Raw genomic sequence first — 24,338 nt, forward strand, 5'->3', positions numbered from 1 at the left:
ACTTACATAACATCACTTTATTTTTCCAGATACACTTCCTTTTGCTTTTTATTGAAGGGAAAACCCTTATAAAATGGGCAAATCTTTTACACCTCCAGCACTACGAAACAACAAGAGTGTAAGTAATCCCGATGTAGTCAATGGAACGTCTCAGGATAAGCACATGCTTAAGTGCTTTGGTGGGTTGGGGTCAGAGCGCTCAGCACCTTGCAAGTTCAAGACCTTTGAGCTGTTCCATTTATGAAAACACAAAGTAATTGAACGCAGGTGGCGTTTCTAATTTGTTCGGAACAAAACATACATAAATTGTGTATTGCCATACTTACCTGTCTCATGGCATGCAGCTCTGCTGACAATTCAAAAACAAGAGAACAGATACCAAAGTCTAAACTTTCTCCCCAAAGTTTAGCTCTTCCAAGCATTTTCCCTGCAAGACCTCCACTGTCCTAACTTCAAGTTTCCTCTGCCTCTTCTATTCCCAACCTCTTTTATGCCCTTCTGGTTGGAGTTAACAAGATGCACCTGCCACTGTGACTCAGCTGCAATTTCCTTGCACTTTTCTGAATGACTCAACAGACAAGCCTTCGATCCCTCTGCAGAGTCTTAAAGTCTGCCAGCCACTCTGTTACAGTAATAAAGTATGAACCCTGTGAAGAAAGCAACTTAGCCCAAACTGTCCACAGCTCTTTGCCTACAAAATAGATATAGACTATAATATTTTCCTCTTCTGCCATTTACTATTACTAAAATAGCTCAAGCTTAATCTGAGGTTTCCAATCATTTGAACTCTTGCTAAAAATCTACTCCTTGCTATTTGTTATAGAAAACTTATATTAATTGCTGCTTTCTTCCTATTATTACATATAAAATATCTGTTAGTAACTCTGAGCATATTAAATGTGATAGATGAACATTAAACCCATCTTGACATAAAAGTAAAATATACTTAGAATAAAATGTATTAGTTAACATGATTTTAAAACATTTGCAATTATTAATTTGATAGACTCCAGTTATTTACCCAGTACAGAATAATGGTCCGCTGATGTATTCATATTCTTTTTAATACTAACACCTACCTCTTATACATTATTTTTCATCAAAATAATGATCTCAAAGCACTTCACAATCAAGGATATTACCATGCACATGATTAATAAATATTTTGCACAATTAAGTATATTTAATCAATATTATCGAGAGACCAGACCTGTAGCATAAATCTGTATTAAGAATTATATGTATGCATTATCTGTGTAGTAACATTACTAATACAGATTATCTGAACTATAGATGAACACAAATTTCCAAAACATTGAACTTCCTGTTTTGGTTCTTAGCTAATTTTAAAATGATTAAACACAACTTGGAAATGAAAAACAAGTTGAGACACCATATGTAAAAAGGTGTTCAAAATCCCCAACAGTAACAGCATTTCATCTTGACTAATGCCACTGCTACATTCTCCCATTCGCTATAGGGGAGAAACTTCATATAAACAACTCAAATAAATGACTATCTTGGCAGCAATGAAGAAAAGTTGATCTGTTGGATGCTTCCGTGCTACAAAGATGAACTGAAGTGACTCACTCAACAAGTTGGTTTGGGGACATATATATCAGCAAAATGCTCCTTTGGTTTGGCCACTGAGGGCACTTTTAGCTCAATGCAAATATATTCGGCATTTCATTTCCCTGTAAATGGTTGCAATGAGGTTAGTACCAGAAAATAAAATGGGAGGGTGGAGTTACAGCTTCGCTGAAATAATTGCCAGATAGCAACCATCTGCAATGTGGGACCACTAGACAGAAGGAAGAGAATATGTATTTTCCACACAACTACCTATCAAGAGATTTCAAGCAAAGATCAGCACTTAGGAACATGATATGGATTTGGGACATAGCAGCTTTGGGGGAAAATACAGTATATGCATTTACTTCACGTTAGCATGCTGACATTTTAAAAGCTAGACATTTGTCAGCCTGAATAATTTCTTTAAAAAAAAAATCTATCAATTCCCTATCACCACTACAGAGATGATTACATCAAGTTACAATGCATTTTCAATAAACATTTAGATTGCTTCAGAGATAATAATGCAAATATGGCCATTTCTTGACTACAAAATCTTACAGGCTGGGATGCTGTGGTTGCACCCTGCAGTGCTATATTATACTGAAATATTTCTCAAATATGCTTTACAGTGATGAAACAAATACATTACAGGTTTAAAGTCAATATTTTAGTTAACACTCCTCCCCCCCGACCATTTATTCAAATTGTGCAATATGTCCTACTATGTGGATTTAGGCATGGTACTAAATGAAGGTTTTAGATAAACAGTTTATCTACTTCTTTAAGAGAGAGGATTTATCACATACTTATTTAGTTCTGTTGTTACCTGTTGAAATCCTGCCCTGTTCAGTGGTAGCACTGACCGAAGCTATTACCATCTAAACTAGTGAGAATGAGTTAGTGGTCTCCAGTCAACTCTTTAGACATGTCTACACTGCAGGCTAAAGTCAAAGTAAGATACACAACTTCAGCTTCAGCTACACTAATTGCATAGCTGAAGTTGAAGTACCTTAACTCGGCTTTTGGTGCTGTCTACACCGCAGGAAGTCGAATGAAGAGCACTCTTACTTCAACTTCCCTTACTTCTCATGAAATGAGGGATACAGAAGCTGGAGTAAGAAGTCCATTATTTCAAAATTATTTCAAAATAACGGGCTTGCTGTGTAGACGCGCATGCTGTTATTTCAACATAACATGAGTTATTTCAAAATAAGCATGCAGTGTAGACAAAGCCCTCGTGTCCAGGTTTACAGTGACAACCAGCATAACTGGCATATCTGATGGCATTTCAGCAGAATGACAAGGAGTTAACTGGAAGGGGACTGAATTGTTCTTTCAAGCCTAAAGCTGGTCCTCCTGATTTAGGGTTAAGGCACTTTGGCAAAACAGCTCGGGCAACACTGCATTGCTATTTCCTAAACTGTACCATAAATATTTTGTTCAGGTTCAATAGGATACTTTCATTCCCAAAACCAGTCAGCCCTTTCACTGAATCATTCTACCTCTCAGTGTCACTGCTGTTGTTTTTTTAAATGCTTAGATCATGTAGTTCTCAAATTCTCTCTCACACACACACTTCTTAATGTTAAATAATAAAGCAGGTAAGCAAATATAGGCTCCATTACATACTTAAGTACATGAGTGGTCACACTGACTTTAATGGGACTACTTAGGAGCTTAAAGTCAGAGAGATGGTTCAAGTACCCTGCTGAGTTATGCCAAAGGACCCTTTTTGCCTTTAAGGGGCCCAACAGGTAAAAATTCATCGAGTTCAATAAAGTTACACTTATAACAGGATGAGCGCCTCTTCTTCTCCTAACGAAGAAGTGAAGACTCATGCCCACATGACTGGGCATGCTCAAAATGAAATTATTTAAAACAGCTGTGACACCTTTTCTAAATTTCCTCTATTGTGAAATGACAGCAGTGTCTGTTTCAACATTGTCTTTCAGTCAACTTGTAAAGAAATAAACCATCTCCATATGTTTTTATTTAGTGTTTGTTTTTCCATCAGTAGTCTATAATGAGAGATAGAGAAAGTGTGTGCAGTGAGAGTGTTTGTGTTTATTTCTAATACAACAAGAGAACAGACAAAACTGAAAAGAAGAAAAATTTTATGACAGCAAATATTATCAAAGTACCACAATTTGCAATTATATTTGCAAACCCTCTTGTCACATGGGTCATAAACCCACACATTTACTTGATTTAAAAATTGCTTCTCATTTTTTGCCTTTGATTATGGCTACATTTAGTTAATCACATTTAATTTTTATATGGTGGGAGAGCACATTTAGGGGATAAAGATATGATATTGATTTCCAAGTATTTTAAACTTTCATACAAGATATGATGAATGTCATACTGCTTTGATTAGTATAAAAATATTTACCAATGATGCTATTGAAATAGACTAATTACTGGGTATGTGGAAGCATATCAGAAAAAAAAAAGGCAATTCAAGAAATCAGTCTTTAACTTCAAGGCCAGATATATGTATGTGCATCAAGCTACAGCATCAACTCACTGCAAAACCTTAAGGCTGTGTCTACACTGGCATCCCTTCCGGAAAAGGGATGCTAATGTAGCACTTTGGAATAGGCAAATCCACGGGGGATTTAAATATCCCCCGCGGTATTTGCATTAACATGGCTGCCGCTTTTTTCCGGCTTGATTCTTGACAACCAACCGGGAAGTCACACTAATAACTTCAACACAATGACTGTTGCCGTCCTGCTTTGCACCTTTCAGTAGTTAAGAGAAGTTAACAACATTACAGCCTCCTTTCTTAGCCATATTCATGAGTCTGTCTCTCTTTCCACTGCTGAACTGCGGTCAAAACTTCTGAAACATCATCTTTGTGTCTTCTCTCTTTCATTCTCATGTTCCTGTTCTAGTGCTATCACTGGTAGGGTTTTGTTTGCTGTCCTCTTCCTAAGATTATCTGTGAATTATGGGAATCCCCTTTCATGAGTCATTACATATAACACAAATATGTTTTGCGACAGACCCAGACTAGCTGGCTGCTGCACACCAATGGAGGGAAGACATGCTGGGGGGCTTGGGTGAACCACTTTCTCTTCCCTGAGTTTAAAAAAAAAAAAAAAAAAAAAGCCCAAGCCTAACTGCAGCATAACCAGGCAGGCACCTGGGGTCAATTAGAGCTTGCCAGAAGCTAGAGGCTAGACACCTGCCACCAATTAAAGCCTGTAGTGATGCTTTAAAAGGTCTCTCCACTCCCCGCCACTCCCACCCAAGGCAAAGAAGAGGGAAGGAAAAGAGTGAAGGACTGGAAGGAGAAAATACAGTGTGCAGGGGAGCCCTGTGGGTGAGCATGGAGTACTGATGAGCAGGTACCAAAGGAAAGGTACTGAAAGGGATTGTTTGGGAAGTGGCGCAGGGAAAAGCTGCCGGATTGAGAATGGCAGTGATCCTGCCTATTGCCGCTGCCTTAGCATCTTTGGGCCAGAACCCAGAGTAGTGGGTGGGCCCAGGCTCCCCTCAACCCTCCCCAGGTCATCACAAAAAATCTGCCCTGAGAAGTGAGATGAGGACTCCAGAGGGGAGTTTACCCCAAACTTATGAACTAGCCTGTGAGGAGTATGACTCCGTAGGCTGTGGCTCCTGCCTCTAGTAAAGAAAGAGGCCGTGTGGAGGGCCACAGTGAGCCTCTGAGGCTGAGCACTATCCACCAGTAGCATGAGACCCCCAGGAAACAGTCGGAGCTTTGCTACAGTATGAAATGCAAACACTTAGCAAAGTGCACCTCTACAATGCACCTCTAGGGTCGTTGTAAATATCTGAAATTCATCTGAGGCATCCCCGAGGACTCAATCATTGATCAAATATTTGTGGTTTTTTTTAATGAGCTTCATATCTCTTTTGTGATTTTTAGGACTCAACAAGCATTGTTTCAAAGAAGTGCTGATGGTAGCAACAATATTAACCAAAGCAAGCATGCAAATCTTTTTTTGTTCTTGCCAAATAAAAATTAACACAACCTCCCATTTAATTTAGATTTGCCAACTAGACAATTGAAGTAAGGTGGAAATGACATCTGTAGGTTTAAAAAGCTTGGTGTTTTACGAAATATGTCATCATTGTTCCTGGCTTTACTGATTGTTTCTTTAAAACTTATTTGCTGGAATCAAAATGAAATCTTCACACAATGCACAGTCAACTTGTGGAACTCCATGCAAGAAGATATTATGAAGTCCAAGACTAAAACAGGGTTCAAAAAAAGAGCCAGATATATTCATGGAGGATAGGTCCATCAATAGCTACTACCCCAGAATAGGCAAGAATGGTGTCCTTGGCCTCTGGGAATGGGCAACAGGGGATGGATCCCATCGTGATTACCTGTTCTGACAGTGGCCAATGCCAGGTGCCCTAGTGGGAATGAACAGAAGACAGGATACTGGGCTAGATGGACCTTTGGTCTGACCCAGTATTGGCCATTCTTATGTTCTTATGAAACATAATTGAAGTCACTCAGGATGAGAAGGAAAATGGCTACAATACAGAAAACCTGCCTTACTTATTGATGTTATTGTGTGGTATTTGGACATTCAAATCTCTAGCGTCCCCTTCCATAAACCTGTAGGTCTCCTCTTGTGTGTCACTTCCTCATTATCAATAAGAAACACACAGTTAAACCAGTATTTTTGCTACAAAACTCGTTGGATAGGTATAATACAAGATTGAGTAGATGAAGCTCACAACTTATGAAGGGGTAAAGCTGGGGAAGTGGTTTGATTTTAAGATTCATAAACTGAGCTGAAAACTCCAGAAAAGGCATCTGGAGAGTAAAGACACACTATAGCTTTGTTCACAAAGTTCCTGTACTATGATTTCAGTTAGAGGTGTGATTATTTTTTTAAATCAAAACAGAAAAAGCAGTACATTCCCTAGTGTGAATGCAGCTATAAAGTATTAAGATGCTTTATCCCTATTATATCTTATTTCCCCAAATTTACAGGAATAAGCTGTAATTGTATAAACACCTTTAACCCAGTATAATCCCATCTACATTTCAGTGGAATAACCTTTAATTATTCCAGTTTCAGCTCAATTTAGTTAAAGCCGTACAAAAAGTGTGAGCAGAGCCCCATTTCAGAGAAGAGGCCCAGACTATCTATTTTCACAGGAAATTCCTGGACACCGTCTGGCAATGAAATTGAGAAATTCAAAAACAAGTCAAAACTCAAGTACAGTTAACTGAAATAAGGGACTTAAAGATGTCTGAAAAGGGTTTTGAGAGTCCAAAGCTTTTGCCTTGATAGCCATGGAGACTCCTTCTGTCCTAACTTCACTTAATTCAGTTGGGATATATGTCTACTTAATTCTGATATTTTGAAAAGGAGAAATAGAGGTTTTTCTTTACCTAACAATAAACAACCCTGTTAGGATGATAAGAACTACACATATTACTTTCTATAACTTTTAGGGGAACAGTGCACAATATGGGTGTGTCTAGACTACATGACTCCGTCGATGGAGGCATGTAGATTAGACAGTTCGAAAAAGGGAAATGAAGCGGCGGTTTAAATAATCGCCGCTTCATTTAAATTTAAATGACTGCCGCGCTGAGCCGACAAACAGCTGATCAGCTGTTTGTCAGCAGATCCGTGGCGCATCCAGACTGCCCCGATCTGCCGACAAACAGCTGATCGGCAGAGCAGGGCAGCCATTTACATTTAAATGAAGCGGCAATTATTTAAATCGCCGCTTCATTTCCCTTTTTCGAACTAATAAATCTACATGCCTCCGTCGACGGAGGCATGTAGTCTAGATGTACCCTAAGTGAAGAACACCATCTTCAACTGAAATTTCTGGGGGAATTTAAGTTGGTAAAATATTATTTCTCGTCTGATCAGGACACTAATAATATTATTAAAAATGCCTCAGGACAGGCCCAAAAAGGAAAACAACAGAACACCACTGGTTATTAAGGATGTTAAACTTCAATTAATCAGCTAATCGAGTAGTTGCCCAGGGCTCTTGTATATTTCCAAGGGAGAGACGCAGAGGGAACCTGCACCAGCAGGGAGCAAAGCAGTCCCTGCTGGCACGGGTTCCCCTTTGTGCCTCTTCTTTTGAAATGTACAAGAGCCGAAGGCAGCTCTTATACATACCAAAGGGAGAGGAGCAGTAGTGGTACCTGTGCGAGCAGGACTGTTTTAATCCCCATTTCCCCACTGCCCGCTGCCCCCCATGGAGACGATGCTGGAGGGGGGAGAGGAAATGGCTTTTAAGCTGGCTCCATCTGGTACCAACTTGTGCCCCTCCCTTTGCTGCCTCTCTTTAATATAGGCAGCAAGAGGGTGGGGGGGGGGGGGAAGTGTCTAGTTGACTAGTCGCTTACATCCCTACATCCCCTAGGTAAAACCCTTCCAGCACATCACTGAGAATGTACAACCTATCCTGGAAAATGATCCCTCACTCTCATGGAACTTGGGAAATAGGCCAGTCATCACCTCCAGACAGACCACCAACGTGAAGCAAATAGTCACCAGCAGCCACACAACACACTGTGGAAAAACTTACCCAGGCATCTATCTTTGCAACAAACTCTGTTGCCAACTCTGTCCACATATCTATACAAGTTACACCATCACGGGACTTAACCACATAAACTACATCATCAGGGGCCCATCCACTAAATACATGCCATCAAGTGCCAGCAGTGCCCCTCTGCCATGTATACTGGCTAAACCAGACAGTTTCTATGTCAAAGGATAAATGGACACAAGTCAGACATCAGGAAAAGTAACATACAGAAACCTGAAGGTGAACACTTTAACCTCATTGGACACTCACTAATGGATTTGAAAGTAGCCATCCTTTTATAAAAGGATTTCAGAACTAGATTACAAAGAGACCGCTGAACTGGAATTTGTTTGTAAATTCAAACTATCAGTTTAGAATTGAATAAGGATCTTAACTTGTTAATGTATTACAAAAGCAATTTCTCGTTTCGATATCCACGTTTCCACATCAACTGCTGTGAATGAGCCACTTCCACCTTGACTTGATTAGCCTCATTTACACAAGTATCCTCTTTATTTTGTTGTCCTTACATAAACCTCTGAATCTGTAAACTCCACTCCAATTCATCTGATGAAGTGGGTTTTACCATGAAAGCTTATGTTCTAATACATGTTAGTCTAAGGTGCCACAGGACTCCTCGTTGTTTCTGCAGATACAGACTAACCCGGCTACCTCTATGAGACTTCTCAGGATGTTTAGTAACCAATAGTGCACATAACTTTGAATGCACAGCACGTGTAAATGACTGCTTTCCAGCAGCACAGCATCTATCATCGTTACGCAGTGGCACTGGTTCAGTACAGACTTTGCAGGAAGCATGTCACTTGCAGAGTCGCCAGCATCAACTCCTCTGAGCATTTAGAAATACCTTAGAAGACAAAGGATAAAACTGCTTACCTTGCAAAATGTAATGGGATTATAATGTAATCATTCAAGGATATGTTTATGGGTTTCAGTACACATAAGAATATTCACCAAACTATGAGTAACTGAAATTCTTGGAGTAATTATAGCTCAGTTATGACTCAAAACTGCCCTGTACCCAAGAACAAAAATGCTGCTTAGATTAACATGCTGTTAGGAACTTTAATTAGGAAATTACACACAAGCACAGCTCCTTCCAAGCTCCACAGCATTGTCTTCAAATCATTGCAAGTTTGCGGGGCCTTAAGTATAGACTCTTTGAAACTGACATATATATGGTTCATGCCCCTAATCCCTCACATGTCCTATCCTCCTTCTACCCCGCTATATATGTCCTGCTCCGGATGGCAGCAAGGGAGAGCATCAAACTTTTCTCAGAAAAGACAGCATCCCGGCTTTCAATTCCTATGCCTTGCCACATAGTATCCCTCAGCAGCCAGGAGCAATCGCAGGAAAAATCATATGCAACACATGCTTACAAGCAGACTTTCTAGAGCAATGGCTCTCAACTGAGAATATTAAAATGGTTAGCTAGTGAACTTGTTTTAACCTAAGCTCCACTGTGCCTGGTTACTACTGTAGTTAACTGGCAAAGGCCAGTTAATAAGTAAGCATAACAGTAAGCCTCATATTTACTAGTTGGCTTATGGGTTAACATTCCTATTCTCAATCAGGAGCATGTGTAGATCTGGGGACATACAGAGGTTTTCCAGGATGTACATCAGCTCATCAAGATGTTTGTCTAGTTTTAAAACAGGCTACATAAAAAGCACTGACAAAGTTAGTAAAAGTTAAAATTTCATACAATGAATAGTTTATACGGCACTGTATACTATACACTGAAATGTAAGCACAGTATTAATAATATTCCAACTAATTTATTTTATAATTTCAAGGTAAAAATGATAAAGTAAACATTTTTTCAGTAATAATTAGGGATGTCAACAGATTAAAAAAATTAATCGTGATTAATAGTACGATTAAAAAAATTAATAATTAATTGCGCAAATAATTGCACTGTTAAACAATAATAAGAATACTATATATTTAAATATTTTTGGATTTTTTCTACATCTTCAAATATATTGATTTCAAATACCACACAGAATACAAAGTGTACAGTGCTGATCCCAGGTTCTGCACGGCGCTGCCCCTTCGAAATGCCACAGCGAGACCAGAGTCAGCAGTGCAGCACTACCGCTTTGAAATGCCACTGCGTTTCAAAGATGCAGCGCCGCACACACAAACCTCCTGCAATTAATGCGTGTTAACTTCTTTAACACTCTAATTCTGCCCAGCATTAATCGCAGGCATTAATGCGTGTTAATTGACAGCCCTAGTAATAATATGCTGACATTTCTGTATTTTCTCTTATTTTGTAAGCAAGTAGTTTTGTGAGTGAGATGGGGGTATGCAGGACAAATCAGACTCCCTAAAGGGGTACAGCAGTCTGGAAAGCTTCGGAGCCACTGCCATATAGCAGCAATAAGCAATCTGCATGAGTGGTCAATGTTGTGTCCAATTAGCACACACCTCACTTCACATACCCTGGCTTTGTGTGTGTGTCACTTTAATAATTCAGGTCGGGGGCGGGGGGGAGAACCTACAGGGAGAAAGAAATCAGTAGAACCTGGCAGATCTGCATATGGGCAATGGTAAGCAAAATGCCACACACATTACTCTGATGGGCCACAGGATTGCCCACTACCATCCTAAAGTGTTTTGGAACCATATTTTTATTAGAAGGGGAGTTGAATAATTTGGAATTTTTTCATTTTCAGAACAGAAGGAAAACAAAAAATTCACATTGTACCACAAATCAAATTTCTTTAAACAATTGTATTTTGGGGCAATCAACATGTTGACAAAGTTGAAATTGTTCAATGGATTGTAACTGATGTAGGATTACACTTAGCAGTACAAAATTTTAAAAATTAAAATGAAAAGTAATTCTGAAATTGAAACATTTCATTTGGAAAGGGCTTTTTCTCCAATTTTCATTTCAAAATCATGTTTTCAAAGGCTCCATCCATGTGCTTACAAAATGCTTTGTTTTTAACACAATGGCATTTTCTGGAGAAAAAATATCCATTGGAAAATTTAAATATTAAATTTATATATTTAAAGGGATACATGCAACATTTAATCAATCTCTTTCACTTATCTATTAGAAATTCCTTCCAGAAACAATATATAATCTAAAGGCTTTCATCAACAATTTCAGTTGCAGGAACCGCTGTATATAAGAAATTTCCTGAAGTATTACAGCAAGAATATAATTTCACTTGACTTGAATAGTCTTAGTGGACTGCAAAACTGTTTGAGTAACTATTAACCACTAAAGTGATTCAAAACATGGTCCTTTAAGTGCATCCATTAAATATATATATATATATAAAACACATTAAAATGCACTTTGTTTCTTGAGTTGCTTTTTGCGTTCATAACTTCAATTGTGGAAGCTTTTACCAGATGCTAGAAAAAATTGTCAGGATGTGTTCAATTGAAATGACTTACAGAATATTATATATCTAGAGGTTAATAAAAATTCACCAATTTCACAGACTTTCAGAAATAATGAGATGAAAATATCAGATAATTTTCAACTATCAAATATTTCAATCCTTAATTTTTTGTTTAAGGCATTTTCAGAAGAATGGCTAACAGAACTGTATTAGTCTTCTGGGACAGGAAGAATAAGGTTTCTGTAAAAATGTTAAATTAATTTTTATAGTGATGTAAAGTCAGGGAAGGGTTGTTAAGGGATGGCCTTCTGCCACAGGGTGGAGTTTTGTTTTGGTATCCTTTTAGAGCTTGCAGGTGTTTGGCATGAGCTGAAATCAGAGCCAGCTGTGATATTTCAACTCTGATATTTCCCTCCCAATATTTCTCAGAAGTGATGCATCAGAGTGATGTCTTACACCTGATGTACTCAACTTGTGTGGTATGTCTGTAACTGTTCTGCTAAAAAAAATACCATTTTGGGATTTTCTGCTCACAGCATTAATATGCTAAAATGTATCAAGAAGTGTGGTTTACACTGGCTAACCATTAATTATTAAATTATCCATGATGTAGCCATCATTTTTTTAAATCTGTGCCAGCCATTCAGAAACAACGGCAATATATGGTGACTATAGTAGGCAGTACACTGCATAAAGAAAAGTAAGAAGAATACTTTTATTTCCCTTCCTTAACAACCAGAGAGCTTTATGCTTCATGGCCTATCGGTAGTATGGTGCATACCTGTTTTTGTTTTATCTTTTTTCAGGAATTTGAATTGATTCAGTAAAAAAATATATTCTCTTTTAAGTTTGTATTGTTTGGAAAACCTCAAACCACATTATATTTCATACACATGTTCCTAAGGGTGCGTTAAATAGGACCATAGTGAGGTCATCCAGTGAGTTTTCAAAACTTTTAAAGAATTCCTTTAATGTACTATATGATCTTGGCCTGATTAAAAGAACATATTTTAGAAAGAGGGAACTTGGAAAAAGTCTCAATATAAAATGCTTCAAGCAGTCAGCCTATAGAGTATCTTTATATGAGCTTCTATAAACCTCTCTCTCTCTCTCTCTCTCTCTGTCATTTTAAGGAAAGCAAGTTGTCCCTCTAACAGGTTTGAATATTTTCTTAACTATTGTATCAGTGACCCTAACAGAGCAAATGACTCTCTCTCAGCCCTTTTAACCTCTGTCTCTCTTCTCTTCACACACAGGCTGATAGACTTAGTAGTGAGAATGCATGCATGCAGTTTTCATTTTAACACCACAAATGAACAAAGGACTATAATCAACTGGGGAAAGGTATATAACATTTCATTCAATTGTGGAAAAAAATATGTCACCTGCTGATCCAGCTTAGTCAAAAACTTAATGTGTTTTGGAGACTGAAGCTGTTAATGATGTTAACAAAGCATCCCAAGGTCAGAAGAGTTATTGTTTTAGTGTGAGCTTACAAAAAAGTGTACAGGCCCTTTTAGACCCCCATGCCTCCAAATTATAGGGGCATTTGTTTACTAAAATGGGGAGGAGGGAAAGAAACATGCCTACAGTTGATAAAACTATATATAATTTCAATCCTCCCTTTTAGACTTGCTTCCATCCCTCTTCAGTTATACCACATGTTCTTGGTCTTTGGCTACTAAAGGTCTTGTAGTGCACTGTAAAGTATTTTGCAGCATTGTTAACAGCTGTGCTGGCATAATGCTTTGATGGCTACTGAAATGCACTACATTGTAAAGCCTCAGTTACCAGTGGTGTGTGCCCACATCTTACAATGACTACTGAATTATATTAGACTGCCACTCCCCCCCCCCCCAAAAAAAACCCAACAACAACAAAAACACCCACCCACCCCCAACCCTGAAGAGGATTAGGAAACAATGGGGGTGAAAAGGGAAATCTATCAAAAGCCGCTGGTTGAAGCAAGGCAAGTTGATGTTAAAAGTGTGTTAGCTGTTTATGATAAATCCCTGGCTACATCTAGATTGCATCCCTTTTCCGTAAGGGATTGCATGTAGGTAACTGTATGAGTCACTGGGGCCATGTGTGTATCCATGCATGGCCCCACAGTATGCTAATATCTTTATGGCTGACCTAGAACACCGTTTCCTCAACTCCCGTCCCCTTTTACCCCTTCTCTACTTACGCTACATCGATGACATCTTTATGATCTGGACGCATGGCCAAGAAACACTGGAGACATTCTACAGAGATTTCAACAACCTACACCCCACCATCAATTTCAGCCTGGACCATTCTACACGAGAGATCCATTTCCTGGACACCACAGTACAAATCAGCATGGAAAATTAGACACCACTCTCTACAGAAAACCCACTGACTCATACAGTTACCTACATGCTTCCAGCTCCCACCCAGAACACACCATACGATCCATCATCTACAGCCAAGCCCTTCGATATAACCGCATCTGCTCTAATCCCACTGACAGAGACCAGAAACTTCAGGATCTCTACCAAGCATTTATAAACCTTCAGGATCTCTACCAAGCATTTATCTACCCACCCAGAGAAATAAAAAAGCAAATTAAAATAGCCAGACAAATACCTAGAAACCACCTACTTCGACAGACTCAAGAAAATCAACAATAGAATACCACTTGTCATCACCTATAGCCCCCAACTTAAACCTGTCCAACACATTATCAATAAACTACAGCCTATACTGGAACAGGATACTAAACTCCAAGAGGCTCTGGGAGACAGACCCATAGTCTCCTATAGACAACCACCTAACCTCAAGATGACTCTTACTATCAACCACAGGACATACCACGCTAATACCAACCCTGGTCCTTCCCTTGCAACAAACCCTGTTGCCAGCTGATACCATTATTGGACCTAACCAAGTGAGTTATAAGATCAAGAACACATATTCCTGCACATCCAGAAATATAATTTATGCTATCATGTGCCGAAAGTGTCCATCTGCTATGTACATTGGACAAACGTCTCAGACACTTCGCCAAAGGATCAATGCCCACAAAACAGGTATTAGACAGGATCACAAAGAAAAAACAGTTTCTTGCCATTTCAACCAGCAAGGACATTGTCTCAATGACTTGATTACCTGCATCCTGCTTTAAAGGCCTTCTAAGACTACACTTGAAAGAGAATCCTCTGAACTGTCATTCATGCTTAAATTCGACACTTTACATCTAAGTTTGAATAAAGACACTATTTATCTTACCCATTACAAAGATAGCTTCCCCAGTTATGACCTCTAATATCATTAGCTCACAGACATTTACCTCCCCCCCATCCTCCTTCTGTTCTGAAATTTGATTTGTCCTTTTTATATTTGTTCATTTTTTTAATTGTATCCTTTGGTATATATGGTTGTGACTATTTTCTTCCACTATTTGATCTGAGGAAGTGGGTCTGGCCCACGAAAGCTCATCACCTAATAAACCATCTTGTTAGTCTTTAAAGTGTTTTTTGTTTCGGCTACACCAGACTAACACAGCTACATTTCTATCTCTATTAATAGAGGCAGCAAGGACAGGATGTAGGAGTGAGTACTTCAAAGCGACAGCACCACACAGCTGAGCCCAGGATCTGCTGTGCTGCCACTTTGAAACGCCAAGGTGGAGTTCAAAGGGCCAACGCCTCACAGCTGATCCCCACCTTGGCATTTCAAAGCAGCAGCGCCGCATGGAGCCAGAGGTTAGCAGGGGACTCCCCAGCTGATCCCAGGCTCCACACAGCATTTCTGTGGAACCAAGAATCAGCTGGTGAGTCCCCATCTGACCCCGGGTTCTGGGGAAATGCTATCGGAGCCCAGGATCAGCTGGGTTATCCCCCGCTAACCCCAGACTCCATGAAGGCTCTTCTGCTTTGAAATGCACAGGAACCTCCATTTGGAGACTCTTGTGCATTTCAAAGCTAGCACGCCCAGAGTCAGCGGGGACTGTTGTACATTTCAAAGGAGGAATGCGGAAGTGCCTATAGACTAGTTGAGTAGTCTATGGAAATTCTATCGACTACTCGATTAGTAAATTAACCAGTATTTAACATCCTTAGATCCTGAGCAACTGCTGGATTTTCAGTTTGTCTTGTTCCCAGTCCATTGTAGTGCAGGAAGTACATTGACAAGACAGTCTATGAAAGGGTAAAATTGTTGAAGAGTGAGAAGGTATTTAGCAGGTTGATGGTGTATGCAGGCATGTGGATGTGGTTGAAACACAAGGACAGTGGTTAGAATGCACAATTGAAAACTGGCATCCCCTCCCCTCCCCCAAAAGGAGTAGGTGCAAGCCCATTAACTTTTTCTTAAATTGGCCCTGAACTTCTGAGTCCAAGTCACTCTTTGTATAGTGGATCAGGAAGGGCAATGAAGGACCCATCTGCAGATGTTTGGAGTACTCACCACAGAAATATAAAGTGCAATTCAAAATGTAAACTAAATATTCAACACAAATGGAAGACAGTTTACTGCTCTTTGCATTGGTGCTTTCTCTTGGAGTCACCTCTCAGAGGAGATAAGGGGTGTAGAAAGTATATCAAACCCAGTGATGTGATGCTAATATTTCAACAGGGGACTCTAAAACACATTTCTAACTATACGAGAAACCCTGAGTCCCAGGAGAAATGGGGACTTATTCCCTTGTTTTCCCATTTGAATACAAGCATGCTCTCAGAACTATAAAGAAGGGAAGGAGACAACACCACTCAGTAAACAAGCCCATTAAGCTGAACTAGAACAGCTTATATTGTGTTCCCAAGTAGTGATGAGAGCAGAGTGACAGTGTCATATTGAGTACAGAGCGGTGTGTGAAAAGGACACCATTTTCAGGAAGTTCTATAAAGGAAGTTGTAAAGAAGCATGATCCTTAGTGGGAAAACAATCTGAAAAACCTGACATTTGGTGGAATCTGGTCAATTTCAAAGACAAAGGCATCAGTATGCGTCCCATGGCAGAGATGATTTAACAGTATCCCTCCGGACAGGAGGAAAACTTGGTCAGAAGCAGGGAAGCCACCAGAATCCTCCCTTCAATTTGGTATGCAGTTCTCCTGGAGCATCTTCATGATACTCCTTCTTTGCCCTCATTAACACATCATTGCTTTAAGCTCTAAAAACCCGTCTCTCATATCATCATTGGATTTTTTTAATCGTGTGGTGCACAAAACAAAATGTGCGGGATCTTCTTTTCAGTATCACCCTATGTATAACTGCCTCCCATCTAACCCTTTAGTAAAAAAAAAAAAAAAGCCTCCTGTAATGTAGTATTCAAAATCCAAACTTAATCCCTATGAAAATTATGATGTGAGAAAGTTGGCTGGTTATCCTCCATAGGCAAAGTCAGCATGGTGCTACCTCATTTCAAAGAGTAACACTGCATTAATCTACCAAAACTTCCACTTTTATGCAGCAGTAGTTTTATAAATACAAGCTCTTGCTATACAATAAATATGTTCTTTGATCACACACTCATTTGCTGTTCTTTTTATATTTCTGCACACTTATAGCATGTACTGGTGCACAGCACATACAACATACAGAATAGATTCATTTATATCAGTAGTCAATCCTATTTTACCATTTTCAGTGGTGCATTTTGATCCCTTGAGCAATCTCATTCCTTTATCAGCTAGTTGATTCAGAGCATGTTCACTGTGCATGCATTTCCATTCACGCACAATAGATTTATAGCTTTTTAAATAAGATTCACTGAGTAGCAGAATAGGTGCAAATAGCCTGTATCTTTGACACAAACTGAGCTGTTGTATGAACAAGCAACCCAAAAAGCTCCTGTGGGGAAAAAAATCAGTCAATACCCAGCTTTCCTAAGTTTATGGGCATAAGAAAGGGAGAATATTTTAACTAAATGTATAGTATCTGTTATGAATAAAAGAAACATTTAACTTTGTGAAATACCAAACACGAAAGACAAATTCTTCTTTATTCTTGGAAGTTGCTTGGCAAGAAAAGGATCAAAATATTTCTGCTTTAAATTCTCATTCAACTATATTTAAAGCTTGATCATTTTTAAAAATATACATAATTTGTAGTGATATCTGCTCTATAGAACAGGATGATTGCTTCTGAGAGTGAAAAATTATTTCCTTACACTTCAGTATTTGCCTAGAAAAACATTACAGATTTTTCCCATCCTGTCCTCTGAAGAATCAGATATTGACAACTGAGGACAGCAATTGCGTAAGACTTAATATACCCATGGTCTGATGCAACATGGAAAAGCCTGTATTTCCAAACGTGCAATCCATTTTAGGTTTAGCAGTTAATTATCATTTGCAATGATACCATGTTACTAGCTTCATAATTAAAGCCAATGACTTAAATCCCATTTTTATAGGTAGCTGAAAGCTGTTGTGGAAGAAAGCAATTGTTATTTAAGATTTGCAAAACATGTTACTCATGTATCAAAAAGGCTCTGTGAGAACTAACCTGAGGATCTGAGAACACTTGCTGCATACTGTTGATTGGACCATATGGAACACCACTACCTTCAAAGAGTTCGAGCCATTTGGTGGTCATTTCTTCTGAAAATCTAGGAACAAACAAGGAGCATGTGGTTTAAACTCTCCATTTTAGATTCCAAAGAATGTAGAACACCCCTCACTGATTTCTTCCCAGGCAGTCAATAATACAACAAAAATGTGCTGCACGTGGTCTTTGGAAATGCAAATACTAAGCCTTAGGGCAAAGATCCTGGTTAGACTGACTTATAATTCTCTCTGATTGTCTGATGCAATACACCATTGATGCAAACTAAAATTATCAACAGTTTCAAATATGGATCAATGGGTTTCCTCGAGACCTTAATTACAGTAATATGCTGCATATTTTATTTATTTAACCAACGAATAGATATGATATTGGTAAGAGTCTAATGTACAAAAGTGTTCTATTTTTGATCATAAAAATCACTGATTTAAAGCAGCACAATGTTTTTCCTCCATTACATTTGAAACATATGTCAGAATTAACAAAACACAATTGTTGGTCAGATAACAACATCAACTACATATTTATTTGCTGTACGATTATATAATCAGTCCTCAGGACATCCGGCTGAGCATATGTGTGCTCTGCTTATCCTGCATAATACAACATTCCAAGTCTTTTTACATCGTTTATAAAGCTTAGCTCATTTCCTTGAAAGCATTCAATTTTCAGAATCAGAAGTCCTTGTCTCTACCATAGTTCCCTCTTACGATACTTGCATCCTATTTCCTAAGTGCAATTCTACGTTTGTCGAGGCAGAGTTTCCTATGTCCAGTTAATACAAATGGTCCTGAAGCAAAGGCAGTAACTAGCAAGTATAAGGTGATATTTTCTATTGGTTTCTGAAGCAGAATAAACTGATATGGCTTCCAGGGGCAACTGGTGCCTCCAGAGGCAGGGAGGAAGTACAGGAAGGGCTACCCAGAAGGATGGAGGAGTATGTGAGGACATCCCATTTAGCAATTCGATTTTTGGCAGGGGCACAGAGGGGCTGTGCAACTCCAGAGTGCTACGACGAGTCACCGATGATGGATTTCACCTCCCATAACATGATTATGTTACATAATCCTGAAGATACATAACATGATTGTCTGCTAAGATACTGGTCACATTAAAAAGACCGAGAGAAGTAATTGTCATGCTATAGTCAAACATGTGAAGGAACTGAGATGTAGTATGTTTCCTTTGTTTTCCTGCCTAACTGGCATTTTCTAGCTCACCATTTCCAAGTTCCTGATCATCAACATTATCAATACTACCTTTTAGCTTAAAAATGCACTGTACATGGACATCTCTGGATAGCTAATACAAATGTTAAAATAAGTATTAAACACAATTGGGTGTATCTACACAGCAAGGCTTAATTCAAAATAAGCTATGTCAATTGCATAGCTTGTTTCAAAATAGCTTATTTCGAAATTGGGAGCATCTACATAGCACTTATTTCAAAATAGAGCACTCTTCTTTCGACTTTGCTTACTCCGCATACAATGAGGGTTACAAGAGTCAGAATAAGAAATCCTCCATCTTGACAGTATTTTCACATTAAATTTTGAAATAACTGTGCTGTGTAGACACGGACTGACAGTTATTTCAAAATAAGGCAAGTTATTTCGAAATAATGTTGCTTTGTAGACGTACCCAAAGGCAATAGAAGCAAAACTATAGCAAAAAATAACCTATGGATAACTTGTGCACATTACATATATTTTCATGTATAGACTGTAACTGGCTGTACAGTATTCTGTGATACTCTGGGATGAAAATGCTATGAAGATAAGCCATGCTACAATGTACTGTATTGCATATTGTATAGGCACCTATCCTAGCTTCATTTATACTTCTCTTTTCTGTACAGAAGGGATTTTATCCAATTTTCATGACGTATATTGAATGTATATTACAGGCAGTGATAATTATCCAACATGATGGGGAAATTCATCCTGGTGCACAAGGCATTTGCATTTCAAAGCAGTGAAACAAAAGATGATGTTACTTACAGTGCACTGTAACTAGAGTTCTTTGAGTTGTTTTGTTCCTGTGGTACTTCATGCACATTGTCCCTTGATGAGAGATATTCTCAGTGTCCACAGGATGACACCTGTTCCCTATACAACATTCTTATGCTCTGGTATGTGGGAGGCATCTGCCACCTCTCCAGTTCCTTCTCAGCAATGAAACCTTCTTGAGAAATACAGGTTTCTTTATGGGAAGTTCAGTGAGTCTCATGGTTTGAAAAACGGGCAAAACCATTGAGCTGTATGAGACTTGCTGTGTTCCCTTATCACAGGTGTGTAGATGCCAAAGTATCGAGCAAGTCTTTGGTGGGAGCAGAGAGATCTCTACATGAACCTCTCAAGAGCTTCAGCCCTTCAAATGCAAAAATCCTCCACAGTGTTTTGTATTTCCCAGGGAAGGCTGGAGGATTGCAGTCAAGATACTCTATGCATGAACAATCGTGGTAGCTACCGAGAACAAAGCTCCATCAGCCCTTCTGAGTTAATCATGAAGAGAAGCCTTGGAAATTGTCTGTGCTTCTGTGATAAGATCCTAGAACTGCTCCTTCTGGTTCTGTGAAAGACGTTCACCGAAATTAGAAAACCTGAAATATTTTTTTAAAAGTCATATTTTCCCATTGAGGCCTACCAGTTAGTTGGACACCATGAATTGCAGAGCAGCTGAAGAGTAGTTTTGTTACCAAGAAGGTTTATGCATTTAAGTTGCTTGTGAAAGAGGGCTGATCATGACCAATACAGTCTAGTTCTTAGACTGATTGCTTCAATGACTAAAGAGTTAGAGACGGGGTGGGGGAAAGGATACGCTGAACCCTTGGAAGGAATATAGTATTTATCGGTCTGCTTAAAAGTAGGTGGGGTAGGGTTGCTAGTGTTTGCCACACCATGCAGGCTGCTGCTAACTCAAGTGAAGGGCAAGGCAATTTTCTCTTGAGGGAAAGTATGTAAAACATTCATCAAAGAACATTGATCTCCTTTAGCAGGAGCTGTAAGGACTCTCAGATCTTGTGCTTGAGGCCTTGCAACATCTTGAAATCATCTCACAGGATAGCAGGGTGAGTGGGCAGGCATAACAACCTCATCTGGTGAGGAACAGGACATGTAAGATGGTGGCGTCTCCTCCCCAGTGCCTAGCTCCTGCTTTTCTGGAGGTTCTTCCTGTGGAAGGTGTCCCAGTGGCAATGACTGTTGTTCTTGCATAAGTGTAACCATAGAACTGTTCACATACAGAGCCCCACAGTTCCAAAAAGCCCACTGTACTGGGCCATAAGGAACAAGGCAGGACTTCAGGGTGTCTTTGCCAGTCATCACCTGTATCCAGTCTAGGAGCAAAAGGCATCAGTACCAGGGGTCATGTCACTACTGGAAGACAGGAGAAGACAGATAAGTGCACGGTCTCCCGTGGTCAAGTCTTTGTAAAAGGCTTTCCTACTCCTCAAAAGAGGATTCATGTACTTTTAGATTAGGAGGTCCCCCTCAGAGGGAAGCCTGGATGAGACTGAAGAATCTGGATAATTGTGAGGTACTGGAGATAGTACCGAAGAGTGGTCCGCGTGTTCTTTACTGTGACTTGAGACATTGAAGACACTGACTTTAAGACCTTGGACTTGGATGAGTCCCTGTGTTCAGAAGGTTCCATTTCTGGTACTGACACCAGTGCTGCTTAAGGTTACCTTCCAGGAGGTCTGTCAGTCTGTTGAGATCTTTTTTGATGATGCTGTAACCTCACTACCTGAGGAGGTAGAATCCTCAGTGATACCCCTACTGGGATGGGCGCCTCGTTTCCGAACAAGTGAATGACTTTCTGCTTCTCTGGGTCTCCATTTCCAGCAAATATAATCTCTTCAATGGTCTCAAAGAATCTGATAGGCCCTCATGTCCTTGCTTAATGGAGCTGGGGCAGTGACCAGCACATTCTGAACAACTGAGGGTAAAGAATGGGGGTGGGACAGATACCATGGATGTCAGAGGGCACTCTGTAAGAAGCAGTTTCAATCTGTCCCTTCTCAGTTTTCTGGATCTGCTTGTGAATTTCCTTTCACTATGGGAATGTCTACACTTGCCCTCTACTTCGAAGTAGGGAGGCAAATGAAGCATACCAAAGTTGCAAATCAAGCCCGGGATTTAAATATCCTGCGCTTGATTTGCATGTTCCCGGCTAGTTGCCAATTTAGAAATTCACTAGCCCAGAGTAATTGCCCGCGTCTACACACGGCAGTGACACAGGAGTTGATTTAAAGCCCTAACTCGAATTAGCTGGTATTCCTCCTGCAATGAGGTTTACCAGCTAATTCGAATTAGAGGCTTTAAATCGGACTCCCGTTTCACTGCCGCGTGTAGATGCGGGCAGTTACTCCAGGCTAGTGAATTTCTAAAATGGCGACCGGACGGAAACATGCAAATCAAGCACGAGATATTTAAATCCTGGACTTGATTTGCAACTTCGGTATGCTTCATTTGCCTCCCTACTTTGAAGTAGAGGGCAAGTTTAGACATGCCCTTAGAGAGGACACGAGTCTCTCCAAGGCAGTTGGAATGCCTATTGCTGAAGGTGAAGGATCTGTGGCAGGTTTGTCAAGGCAAGAATCCCAGGGTATTGGGCATGCTCTGTCAGGAAAGGCTGGAGATGTAAAGGGTTGAATGGAGAGTAGGCCTTGACCAAACAAGGACTGGGGGAGCACAAAGTTGTCCTAAATTAAATAGAACAAGGTTTCTCAATCTCCATTGCACCACAACCCCCTAACAACAAAATATTAATATATGACCTCAGGGAAAAGGGGACACACTGAAGTTTGACCCTGCCTGAGCCCCAGTGCCCTGGGTGGGGGACCATAGCCAAAGACGTCAACTTCAGGCAGGGGGCTGTAACATGAGCTATGCTGCCCCTGGCTGAATCCCTCTGCCTTCGGATTCAGCCCAGGCAGTGCAGCTTAGGTCTTGACGCTGGTGCCCATTGGGTCCTGACCCACAGTTTGAGATCTGCTGTAATAGAAAAATACCAGTAAAAGAAAACCATTAAAGAAATAAAAGATAAATAAGAAAAATAAGCAAGATGTGGTGTCCAGTAGGCAGCTATGCAAGCTGAACATGACAGAGAAGGAATTTCATCAGCAGCAGCTTTACCACCCTCCCCCATTAAGCAAAGACATGTGTAGACAGACCAACTGATACTGCTGACAAATTCTCCAATCAAGAGTGCCCAGGTGTGTGCACAACGTCATGTGGAGCACCTATAGGGACAATAATATGAAGAATACTAGTGCAAGGGCTTGTGCTGGCCTTCTGAACAGGAGGAAATTTTACTAAATCATAATGTTAGAAATTTAGAAGTACAGATAGTAATGCTAGTACTACTAACAGAACTAATTTGTGGTCATGAAATCCATATCATATGATTAGCTGAAACTACCTATTTTCAAGCACAACATGTGATAACACTTTTAAAATCTATTTTAAATTGTATCATTTGATTAATACCAAAGATATTTCAAAGCGAATCTTAATCCAGATCAGTATCTCCTCTGACAGTATCCAGAAAGAACCAAATGTTTTAGAGTAAGAAACCCCCCCCCCCCCCAAAAAAAAAAGAGAGAGAGAGAAATGATGACTCTGTACTCCTTTGAAGGTCACATCTAATCCCTAACAGAAACTTATTTAAGATCTGATGTACAGGATTTCTCTCTTCCAATATACTTTTTTTTTTTTTTGCATTAACTATTCTAATTCTTCACATTCTTGTTATCCACTTTAATGGCCAATTTTTCTTTGGATCTTACTACATTCTTGGCCTTAAAGACCTCCTGTAGCACTCATTTTGCAGACTAATTACATATTGTATGAAAAAGCTTGTGTATCAGTTTTTAATTTTCTATCTTTCAATTTCTCTCTCTCATGAATTCAGAGAGAAGAGAAGTTACAGATCTACCTTTCACAGACCCTTCATTATTTTGCTTCCTTTTATCATGTCCTCTCTAAAGTAAACAATCCCAGTGTCATTAATATTCATACAAGCGTTTAGCCATTTCCCTTTTCATTTTTGTCCCTCTTCTCTGGACCTAATTTTATACTGTCCTTCTCTTGCTTGGGCAACCAGTACTGCACACAATAATCAAGGTAAGGTCACACTACTGATTTATATAATGGCATTATAAACTTTTCTATATTATTTTCGCTCTCTTTCCTTATGCATCCTAATACGTGGCTAGCTTTCCTGACCAGAGTTGCACATTATCAAAGGTATTCATTGAACTTTCCACCATGGAGGTCCATGTCCTGAA

The 24,338-nt window shown here is 39.5% G+C and overlaps 1 protein-coding gene across 3 annotated transcripts in view; it reads right to left on the minus strand.

The window, feature by feature from the left end:
• The window catches only part of SUGCT (succinyl-CoA:glutarate-CoA transferase), a 473,567-nt gene that overhangs the window by 216,306 nt on the left and 232,923 nt on the right, over positions 1–24,338 (minus strand). For all 3 annotated transcript variants that reach the window (XM_075921728.1, XM_006124080.3, XM_006124079.2), the window contains one exon: positions 17,987–18,089. In XM_075921728.1, the coding sequence (XP_075777843.1) occupies positions 17,987–18,089 (103 nt within the window). The remainder of the gene's footprint in view (positions 1–17,986; positions 18,090–24,338) is intronic.

The sequence above is a fragment of the Pelodiscus sinensis genome, chromosome 2, assembly GCF_049634645.1.
Source record: "Pelodiscus sinensis isolate JC-2024 chromosome 2, ASM4963464v1, whole genome shotgun sequence".
In the NCBI taxonomy this organism is placed as follows: Eukaryota; Metazoa; Chordata; order Testudines; family Trionychidae; genus Pelodiscus; species Pelodiscus sinensis.